Here is an 11838-nt window from a genome sequence, read left to right as displayed (position 1 = left end):
TGCAAGGCATCGAAACAACGCCAGGTCCAGTGCATCAGCGTGGGATGTCTAGGGCCCTGCAGTTGTCACCCGGCAGCGAGACGCGGCGTCGACAGGTCGACAGATCCAATGTCAAATTGAACGACGATAGCGTCGTGTAAGCTAACCACGGGCGGACCGACATTGGCCACGGATGCACACTCCCTCCTGGTCGTAGCTGGCACAGTTATCTCAACTGGATCTAACTTCGGACCACGCGCTATCAGTAACTGTTTCGGCTTCACTTTTCAGATGCGAGCCGTACCTAAGCTTTCTTTTGACTTTTGTGTATCATCAACAGCAAGGGCTGAAAATGACTTGGTCTTTACCATCCTAGGTGTAGTACGTCTCGACCCAAAGAGAAAGATCGAAAAGGTGTGGCAAGATCCGGCATTTGCTTAGATCTTGAAGGTGCCTTATTAGACTATTTGGGCTTAGCTATCTTGAGGGTGTTGCGATGTTCAAGCCAATCGACGTGATAATCCATGGACTCATGCAAGTCTTATCCGCCACTGTTTGATGCGCGATGCAAACCTTTCTGTTTCGAAGTCCAATAAACAGATATTTGCGGGCCAACAGGGCCAAGAACGCAACCTCTCTCGGACTTCAACGCCGTGATCAGGTAATTGTCGTTCCCGTTGACGTTTGTTCAAATGGAGCTTCTTGGCGTCCCTCCTGCCTGTATGGCATGACAAATTCATGGGTGAATCTGGAGGTCCTTGACTAGGTCCCGCATCCATTATGAGAGTACCCCGATAGGACAGAAGAATCTTTGTCGACGAGCCTGGATTGCAGTACAAATGACCATTCGTGGGACCTTGAGACCGGCTATAAAAGTCACGAAGTAAAAGCCGGCTTGTTGATGCAGACTACTGTTCGTTAGCTCAGATGTAAATGCAAGTTTCTGGAATATCGGCATGTGTGATAGTGATAGCAGCGGAGTCAATGCTGGAGAGAGCCACTTCATATCATGGGAATGTAGTAACTGAGCATAGAGAGAGCACTTGAGGTTTGTCGCTGTGCTTTAATTTCTTGTGCCATGGTGTCGTTTGTAAGTATTGTGTGCTCACAACTGACGTCTTTGCGCCTAGAACGACTTCCAAATCCTATAATTTCAGCTGATATGAGGTGGATTGTGCCTTCAGCTTGAGTACCCTCACGTGCCGTTAAGTGTCTGGGATCGATTCTCATGATGACGGGATTCATACCTGACGAAGAGGTTAAGAACCACGTGTAACAGCATGCTTCAGCATGGTCTTCAGTGTTTGTCACTCGATGAGCTGGTGGTGAGGTACCGCTTGATGAAGTTTCTGTTGGTCAGGCATCAGTATCTGATCAGAGCCCTCTTGCCCAATTCATCAAGACCCTTGTAAAAATGCTTTGCTTGGCATCTTGAAGCAATCGACTCTTTGGGCTTGATGATCGACCCTTGCCAAAAAGTAAAAGTGATTTGCAAAGCACGTTCGGCAGATCACCATTAAGGCTACGGTGAAGGCAGAATTAAGGTAGAATTAAACTTAACCCACGGACGATGTAGCAGCGTCCGTCCGCCAAGCACCTCCGGTGCAGTGGCCCAAATTGCCAGTGAACCATAGACTCAAGACAATCTAAATGCCGTGTTTGAGTCAGTGTGAGATTATTTGCCGGTGGTGAAGTTCGAGAACTCGACTTGACAGCCTCACAATTGAATCTTGGCCCCTGATCGGCATTAAACCTGAATACCAAGACCTTAGTTCGAGTCCGTCAAGGCATCGCAATTATCAGCACTGCCATCGGGCACGGGCCGACAGAAACTCAGTTTGAATTAGAAACGACCGTCGATCGTGAGTTGTAACTCAACGTGTACAAGACTTTGTTTCTTACACGCGGTTAACCTACGGCCAAGACAGGATTAACAATATCCAGTGTCCAATGAGCGATCGAGAGTGTGTTAGAGACACAAGAGACAGGGGACCGTGCCACGGAAGATCCAGGGATTAACTCCACTTCCTTGTCTCTCCGGGGCGCATATGACGCACTCGTACCCGTGTCAGCCATCCCTGTCATGCAGAGGCGAGAAAGATGGCTTGAATGGTGTGGCCTGGGGTGGGCGTGGAATGGAGATCCCGGACCGGTTTTGGAGGAGCTCGCGACCTTTAGTAGGCGCTTCCGGGTTTATAAAACCACGAGATCGTTCAACCTCGAAATAACAGCCGCTGCAGGCGCGTGTGAATACGACGATAGAGTCATAGCCTTCCTGAGGTCGTGAAGGGCGGGACAGGATTCCACCGACTATGAGTTGTGATTGAAGGCGAGCTAGGCAGCCCTAGAAAGGTCCCTTGATTCGCTGCGGTGGTCAAGATCTCAGTGTCGGGAGGGCTGCCAGAACAGAGGGAGACATTGACGGCCTTGGCGACAAGGGACTTGAAATGCCAGACAGTGTAGATATCCTTGTTGTGAAGCCAGATTTGCGGTGCGACCTCTGCGTCCCCTTGGTTCGCGAATATGTGGAAATTTTGATGACCATCATTTCCTGTTTTTATTATATGTTCAGGTCAAATGCCTGGAAAACCTTCCTTATTATTTCTGGCTTACTTAGAGGGATCACAGAGACACAGACCGACACTTTGTCACACCAGGGGGCTTCCCGAAATCCAATTTGCGCTTAATCAAATCCCATGCGATTTGCGTTGCACATAAGGAAACGTAAATGCCGCTTGTTATGTCTATCAACGCCGATCGGGCGTGACAGGTATGAGTTAGAATTCAAGCTTACTTTGAATAATCTCAAACCGCCGCGCAACTTGTCTTACTTGTGCGTCACTTTGAGGCGCAATCGCAATGCAGCGAGAGCTTTGACGGAGAAGGACGCGCATACGCAGATCTGTGTCAAAGGACATTCGTCGTCCGGCTACACAGCAGCACCTTGCGTGCGCGTCTCTTGCGAAGTTGAACAGGGGGTACTGCATACAGGATTGACGAAATGAAGGCGATCACTGTCGGCAGATTGAAACCAAACCGGAGGCAATGGCACTGATCGTAGCTTCTGAGACCGAGAGAAGACCACTGAAGATATGTTGGTCTAAAACTTCAGATGAGATAGCTCCGGGTAGCGAACCGGGATTTTCGCATGATCGGAGGCATGTTGACCGGATAAGCGCCGTCCAATGTCAGATATCAGAGCCGCAACAGCAGGCAGAAACTGGGCTGATTTCGACAACCGTGGTGTTGCGGATGAAAGGATATGTCTGATTGCGGCTCTTGGATGTTGAAGTGACCAATCCTAGCCAAGATCCGGCACCATGGCAAGACTCATGATTTGCATGCAAATGCAGTCGAGGTCGAAGTTGAGGGTTGTTGATTAGTCACACTCAATTCCGGCTCCGTGGAAAATGCTGGCCTCTCTGCTCTTGATGAGAACTGCCGTCTCTCCCGAGCAATTCCAATCAACGGCTTGAGGCGCTTATCCTGGTGGATTTCGATGCTGCCCTTGCCCTGAGTGGTAGCAGTGCAGCCGGCTATAGAGGACCGAGAGACCTATAATTAAAATTCCCAGGCTCCGTTTCATGCTCTCCGTCGACTCAGGCGAGGCGACAGAGCGGGTACTAACTAGTGGTGCAGGTTTTGTCCGTGGTCGGTACCCCATAGAATCCCATTATCCTTCAATTGAGTGCCCTAGGAGAGCATCTCTTCATTAGGCCATCATGATTTCCTCAAATTATAGGCTAGTTTTATCCAAAATACCTTGCCTCTTATGCAAACCCCTGGAACATAAACCCGCGGCTTGCGTGGGGCTTTTTTCTTTTTGGTAAAAATGCAGTGGTCCAAGTCGGTCAGCTAAATTGGCTTTGAATGATGGCTGAAATTGGCTCAAAGGCACGCGAGCTCGCTGACATGCCGCAAGGGGTTGAAGGAGAAACTTGACATGGCATTCAGCCATTGCACCGCCAGTTGCTGACGCCAGACTCGTTCCCTTTCGAGGCCGGGCGAGACAGGGCTGGGGAGAGGCGCGGGATTATTGACTGCTTGCGCCTTGTTCAGGAGACGGTAACCCTAATGATTTGCTGAGGGCAGAAACACGAATGCTTCATGTGGAGATCCATGATACGTGGAAGATCGTCACAAAGGGCGAGCATTGAGCACGAGACACGAGTATTCACCGTGGAATTGACCGCTGTTCCTGATTGAATTCTCGATGATGTAACCAGATTATTTGAGGAGCTGGAAGATTATGAGTCCCGTTGTGCAGCGTCACGATCGCTTTTTGAAAGTCTTGGCTGTAACAGGGTCTTGGGCAGATGGCTGCTCTGGAATTGCATGGGGTTAGGTTAAACTGAGATGACGAGACAAGATCTCAACAAACAAGATTTCGAGACAGAAAATTTGGTGACTGGTTTTGGCGATGTTCAAGATGCAACAAAGTGGTTGTAATAGCTCAGTTCATTGCTCAAAGGCAAGTTCATGATGCTTTTGCACTTATTCATGATGTTTGAAGATTTTGGCACTCGAGACGATTGCGCTTACACCAGATTTGGTTGGCGGTGGAGCCGATGCAGGTAATTGGTCAGTGGCTGTTACACTTTCACTCTGGAGCCAGGACAGCGAACCGCTCACTCCAAGGGACCCCAGATGGGAAAGAGAGGCCGGGTCAAGGTGAGCGGACCAATGGGAGAACACATAAAACTGGCCGAATTGCTCGCCGAGGCTTCTCAGCAGGTACCGTACAACATCGATTTGATGGCGCCTGCATCGTCATTTGATTAGTGGGAGCTTCCAGTTGTCTCGAAGATTCAGGAGAGCAGTTGCGCACCTGTGCTTCTTCAGAAGCCAGAAGAAACATCGAAATAAACTATTATTAGGTCTCCCGCTGCTGCTTGCTGTATGGTCGAGGCACTGCGGCTCTAGAACCCAAAAGGCAGCTGCTGTCATCAAATGGATCAGGTACTGTAAACAAGAGGCTCAGGGCAGGGCAGGCTAGACGAGAAAACTTTGAGATCACTAAACTCGGTGACAAAAATACTGACGTAAGTTATCAGCATAAGCTCAGAGGCTTTCTGATGAGTTTTATTTTGGCACCTAATCCAGTGCCAGGGCCAGGGCCGACTCAGGAGCACTGGAGCTCAGTAATGTAATGCAGATGCAGAGACAGAACCTGGAAAATTGGGGCACTTCGGTCATCGTGAAGGGAAAGACAGTTAGCCAAGCTTTTTCCACGGCTCACCCGCGCATAATTTCCGTGTCGCCGCCTCTACTTTACCACTGCTGGAATTGTGGCATATCTTTAAGTTGGCCTGTGATCTCCAATCTGGGAATTCCCGTAGCCTTTGTTAATATCTCGGGCTGTCCATCAGAAGAATTGCCTTTGCTATCTGGTCTTGCACCTACGTCGTTGCAGAATTCCGCACTCTCGCCGCACCCCCTAGGTAACTGGGCTGCATCTTTATGGGTAAAAGGCGATTCAAGTCACCCACTGGGTCGCATAAGATGTGGATTTTTAGTAGATAAATCACGCACTGTGCTCATATGTACGTACTTTACTAGGTCCGACGGAGCAAAATGGACCAGTCAAGTTTCGTTTATCTATCCAAGGGTTCCATGGACGGGATTAATAAACCAGAGGACACTTAATTATTGTTGACTGCTGCTGTCCTCTTGATGAAGCAAGCAGTTGATGATCTGGATAACTCAACGATATCAATTCTCGGCCTCTTTCTCCGTATCCCGATCTCCAAAAACAAATACCTTACCCCCCACTCACACACACATGAACCATTTTTCTCTACCCCAACCCAAGCAGAGTTACCTGCATGTCAATCATTGCATCCAATACAGAATCAGTCAAGGGTTTTGGCTTTGGCTTTGTGTATCTATCTGTACGTACATTCGATACTGTACATGCATATCGCTTCAGCACTCGGACGAGAAAGCGAGAGTGTGAGAATGAGAGTATGCGCACGCCCCTCCCCATGGCCCATCCACATCCATATCCTGACCCTTGTCCATGTTCCCCACGTCGAGTTGTGGTCTGTGATCCACCTTGAAGCTTTGCACAAGAAAGAGTGGAGGGTTCCTTAGTTCGGTTTGGCTCTGGTGGGCTGGGGATAGACTGGCGACTGGTGAAGGGACCGAATTGATCGACTGCACCGAGTAAGTAATAGTGTAGCAGCTTCATAACTTGTACGGACACAAAAGACAAGCTGCGCGCTTTTTTTTCCTGCTTGTCTCCTTACTTCAGCTTTCTCTCTCCTTTATTAGCTTTTATTTAAACATCTTTCTTTCCCTAATTCTTATATCCTTCAAAGGGAAAACAAAAACTTGTCGATCGTGCTGCTCTTTTGCTTCACTGTCACGGTCATAATCACCCGGCTACTACTTTTGATCCCGCCCCCTCCACGTCTTCATATCCTCCTACGACCAAGTCGACGTCCCATGTGGTTTCTCTAGCATCCCATCCAACAATCGTGGGAGATCATACAACGAACAACAACGTGGTTGAAGACAATAGAGAATAGTCAATGTTCAATTGAAGACCGACAAACGGACACCGAACCCCGTTTGAACCACATCGACAGTCGACAAGCATCCGTTCTAGGCTTACACGGGCACGAGATCTTGATCAACTCAGTCAAAGGCCCCGGCATAATCGACCGTTACAATCTATCAGTTGTCAGCTTTTGAGAAAAACCCACCATACGCTTGAACGCAACACCTTTGTCTTGATCACGGTATTCTATAGCAACCTCGTGGCTATTCCTCTGGGTCAAAGTGTTCTGCCAAGATCGCAAATCTTGGATACCATTTCGCCGCAACGATTCGGTAGTGCCGTCAAGCGTTTCTCGCATTTTGCCGACGAACCAACCACAAACGCCATTTGCCCAGCGACAGAAGCACAACACAGCACTCTAGTCGCTGAACCGTCCCCATCACTCAACTGACCCCAATCCTTGGATGGGTGTGTGGCTCTGACTTACAGCTCTTGGTCCCTCGCTTCTGTTAGTGACCAGCTGCCCTCCCCCAATCGACAGCACCTGCTCTGTACTTTAGGCGCCGCCTGTACACCGAAGCTCTGTACCCCTCTATTCGACACCGTCGCCATTCACTGCAAGCCCCGTCCGAGATAAAACAGCAGAAGCGCGCTCAAGGCTCAATCTCGCTATTTCTCAGCACCGGACTTCGAAAAAGATGGGCATTATGGCGGCACTCTCGGCCCCAAGAGCCATGGTAGCACCCCACCAGCACCAACCACAGGGACCCTCCACCCTCGTCACAGGTATGGACATACAATTCTCTTACTGTTGTTTGTCTCTGTAATCAACTGTTTCTCTCCTTGATTTGCCTCTTTCTATCCTCACCCAAACCCATCTGGGCAAGCATTGCCCATCCATTCGCCCGTTTCAAGTCAAGCCTATTCCTGTTTCTATTTCCCCCCTCGTGTTCATGTCTTGGGTTTCTCTTTGATGAGCAGCAATTCGTTTCATTTCACTTCACTTGATTGTTTCTCCGCTTTTGTCTTCTCGCATTCATTTCGTCATTCCCACGTCCACCGGAAGCGAGAAGTCTCTCCATCTCCGTGGACCCTGCGCCGCGGACCAAGCTGCAAGCTGAGTAGTGACGCGATAAACGTGGGACCTGCAACTGAAGCTAGACTTGGCTGAATCAGATCGGCTTTGAGCGACGGCTTTTGTCAGTGGGCTTGCACTTTTCTACTTTGTTATTTGCTGAGAAAGCAAAGGCAAAGGGCAAAATAAAAAGTACAAAGCAAACAGCGGCAATTGGATGGATGCAACCAGAAGGTTGGGTTTCTTCGGACATTCGCCATTTGTTTATTTCCATCACCGTTTCCCCATTATAATTCCGTCAATGTCACTGTCACTCTCACTTGTCACTTGTCACTTGTCACAGTCACTTCCCCTTCGCTGTGCCTTGTTGGGCTGAGCCTAGACTTTACAAATTCATGACATTTGCTGAGCCTTGGCACACTTTGGGGGTCTCGGTCCAGTTTATTTGTTTTGCTGCATAATCACTCGTTCTTGTTCCCTCTTACTCACAACTCACGTTCCATTCTATTTCTGCCTCATGCACCCCCCGGTTGATCCCTGGTTCCCCTAGCCTTGTCCCATGTCAACCCGAACCCTGCAACTACAACTTCTCCAACATCAAGATCAAGTCATCCCTGCCTGCTGACGTCTTTTTGCTTGCTCCCGCCACAGATAAAAGTACCTCATCCTCTACCTTTCGCCCAAACCAGTTCCAGTCCCTATCGTCGCCTCGCGAATATAGTACCGACCTTACTGAATCAATTGTCCTAGAAGAAGGTGGTGAATCTGGAAGCGAATCCGCCGCCGAACCCGTTACACCTGTTAGTGGTCGCCAGTCCCAGGACTTCACCCTTCAGAGCCAGGACCTGCAGGACCTCCAAAATCTGCAGTCTTACCAGACAGCTTCAGCCACATCTTCAGGAGTTGTACCTATCGCGATCCCCAACTCGGCCAACCCCAACAAAGGAACATATATATCACAATCCGTAAATAATAGCCGCCCTCCTACTACCTACGAACCAAGTACTCCCAGAGCAACAGAACCTGAGCCAGGCAGTTCTCTCACCCGTCAGTCAACCCGAGGTTCCATCTCCACCTCGAGTTTCAAGCGCACCATGTCGAGCTTCTTCCGCCGATCTAATTCCCATGTTAAAAACGATTACATACCTTCGGAATCTGCAACACCCTCCGTCGTGTCCGCACCAACGGAGCCTCAAACAAATGGCCAACCACGTGCTGCAGCTCGCCGTCGTTTCTCCATGAACCGCTCTTCTGCAACTACTCGTTCCAACTCACCCCCTTTGCCTAGCGACAATGGATTGGAAATGGCTCCCGCACACCGCGAACGTGCCTCTGACAAGTCTCTTCCCAGCCAAGGAGATTTCAAGAAGAACCGTGCATCGACTGGTCTGACTCTGCGTGGCCGAGCAATTAACTTCGTTGGCGCTCACAACCCCAGCCGAGGAACCGGACATAAGCGTCCTGAATACTCCCGCAGAGCCAGCAGCTATGACGGTAGCCGGCCCAGCACCCCTCTCCCACCTCCTGCGGAAGGCGACGAGACAATGTATCCACCTGAACGAAGTGTCTGGCCTCTACCACCTGACTCCGGTACCGGTGCCAAGGCTCGACGCATGAGTTTGAGCCTTCCTGATGATTTTGCTGTGGACGTAGCTGAGCTACAGAACGAATTCGAATACCAGCGCAAGTTCCTCGGCCGTCATGGCAAGCATCTTGGCAAGGGAGCGGCTTCTAAGGTTACCCTCATGATGCGAAAAGGTTACCCAGAAGAGCTCTACGCCGTCAAGGAGTTCCGCGGCAAATCGCATCGGGAAAGCCAACAGGACTACGAGAACAAGATCAAGTCAGAGTTCAGCATTGCGAAGAGCTTACATCACCCCAATATTGTCGAGACTTTCCGCCTATGTACCGATCACGGGCGATGGAACCATGTCATGGAATATTGCTCGGAAGGTGATCTTTTCAGCTTGGTCTCCAAGGGTCATCTCAAGGGCGATGACCGGAAGAAGGACCGCATGTGTCTCTTCAAGCAGCTTATTCAGGGTGTCCATTACTTGCATGCCAATGGCATTGCCCATCGTGACATCAAGCTTGAGAATCTTCTGATCACCAAGGACAGTAAGCTCAAGATTACCGATTTTGGTGTATCGGAAGTTTTCTGTGGTACTCACCCCGGTCTTCGTGAAGCTGGTGGACAATGCGGCCGTAACATGAGCGGCGAGATCCGACTTTGCTCACCTGGCATTTGTGGAAGTGAGCCTTACATCGCTCCCGAGGTCCTCGCCAAGAAGGAAAGCTACGACCCTCGATCACTCGATGTGTGGAGTTCTGCGATTGTCATGATTTATCTCACCTTTGGCGGCGCCATCTGGTCCCGCGCTGTCCCAGGAGAGCTCCATTATGATAAGCTTGTCAAGGGCTGGGAAACATGGTATGGAAAGCACCCAGAGCCCGACGCCACTATCTCTGATACGGATTACCCCAAATGCTACGCCCTCGACGTGGGCATGTCCCCACCTGCTCTCCGCCGTCTTGTGCTACAGATGTTGAACCCTGATCCGCAAAAGCGTATCAGCATCGAGGACGTCATCCATAACCGCTGGCTGAAGAATGTCGAGTGCTGCCAGCTGGAGTCCTACGATGACCCCGCTCTTCTCATTGATGCGACTAAGAAGGACAACACAGCAAACGGCAACAAAAAGATCTTTTGCCACAACCATCTACCCCCGAAGGGCACTGGCTCGCACTCGTTGGGCAAGATGCCAGGCCAGCCGGGCTACTAGACGACTTAATGACTGATGGAACGACATTTGAAATGTCTTACAAACACTAAACAACCATTTCTTTGATAATAAGAGCAACATTGGATTTGTACACCTATAACTTTTGCATTCACCTATATTGGCGTTGGGGTCAAGCTGGCCATCGATGATGGTCTAGGCTTACATGGTTTGGAGTTGGTGAATTTCTGTCGCTTCTTTTCTTTTACACTCCAACATGTACATAGTATACTACCTTTTCCCTGTTTTCGTCGGATGACGACGCACTACAGCCGACGAGGATGGGGGATGTCTTACAAGCAAAGCAGACTTAATACCCCCCGAAGAAACAGTCTCTTGCTCTTTTGGAATCTGGTGGATAATGGATATTTAACATGCCATTGGTCTGCAGATGGACAGAAAAGTCGGGTAGAAGGATGACCATGGGGGTTTATCAATTCACCCGTTTATTCTTTTCTATGAAGTTTTGGATTCAAAGATGCGCGCGACCCCCTTGAAGATTGTTTATTCTTACAAGTATCACGTACATATGTATACGGACGTATGTATATATGGGCTTGCTGCTCTGGTGCTACGATGCCACTACTACCAGTCTTTTCTGCGAACTAGCACAATAGACTTGCGTTCTTTGTTTATTCAATCATTATTTACTCCAGCCTCGGTTCGTGTTGACTATCCATAAAAGAAGGGCCGTCTTCGGGACCACTTGGTGTTGTGGCCGCCACATTTGACGTCTTTATCAGGTGCTTTGACGTTTCTGAGATAGCGGTTATCAATCGCCTGACGGTTGAGTAAGAGCATTATCTAGATTTGCAGGGATTGAAGCGAGATCTATTTTACTAGAAGGAAGATGGAAGCAAGCATCCCACTTGTTGACATGGTAGCACGTTATATCACATGTCGTTACTACAAGAATGATGTTTATTTACCTCTGAATGTCTATTTACCCGGCAATTTGGGACAGATGAGTACACACTCCTCCCTCTGTGGCGTGTGCGGATGCGCCGATGCTGCGGGCTGGGAGTTTTCGGTGTTACATATCCAGAAGCGACGGAAAGCATCCCACGCGATATGCACGCACGTCTCACGACGACGATGTTCATACTGTATTAGCCATGACCGAAGCGAAGTCGGGATGAGCGATATATTGGCTTGGATATGATGTTGGAGGGGTCTCACCGCTGATCGATAGTAGCAGCGAAAGTGGAAATGTCACAGGGCTTCATTGGACTTGGGAAAACAAAGGTGAGGCGTTGCGATGACGCTGAGCACTGGAAAGAATTTGTGATGCATTGGGACATGTGAATGTGAATGAGATTGAGAATGAGAGCAGGGCGTGACGCTAATTCACCCTCATGATACTTCTCGCCGGTCGTCGTGGGTTTCCACCGAGTTTCACTGGTGTTGGGTGTCTGCTCCAGGCACCTGGCTAAGGCTGAAGCTGTCATCAACACAAAGGTTCTGGACAAAGTTGAGACACAGTAGCAACCCCCCACGTGGTC

General features: G+C 49.5%; 2 protein-coding genes; one reads left to right on the top strand and one right to left on the bottom strand.

Annotated features, from left to right (window-relative positions):
• Positions 1–6618: 6618 nt before the first annotated feature.
• Positions 6619–6839, bottom strand: FFUJ_05669 (uncharacterized protein; the record flags this gene model as incomplete). XM_023578907.1 has 2 exons in its annotated part: positions 6619–6654; positions 6687–6839. The coding sequence occupies 2 exons, from the start codon at positions 6837–6839 to the stop codon at positions 6619–6621; spliced, it is 189 nt and encodes a 62-aa protein (XP_023431839.1).
• Positions 6840–7188: 349 nt separating this feature from the next.
• Positions 7189–10339, top strand: FFUJ_05668 (related to serine/threonine-specific protein kinase; the record flags this gene model as incomplete). XM_023578905.1 has 2 exons in its annotated part: positions 7189–7267; positions 8208–10339. The coding sequence occupies 2 exons, from the start codon at positions 7189–7191 to the stop codon at positions 10337–10339; spliced, it is 2211 nt and encodes a 736-aa protein (XP_023431838.1).
• Between the last annotated feature and the right edge of the window lie 1499 nt (positions 10340–11838).

The sequence above is a fragment of the Fusarium fujikuroi genome, chromosome FFUJ_chr06 (assembly GCF_900079805.1).
Source record: "Fusarium fujikuroi IMI 58289 draft genome, chromosome FFUJ_chr06".
Classification (NCBI taxonomy): Eukaryota; Fungi; Ascomycota; class Sordariomycetes; order Hypocreales; family Nectriaceae; genus Fusarium; species Fusarium fujikuroi.
This window is presented reverse-complemented; position numbering and strand designations above follow the sequence as displayed.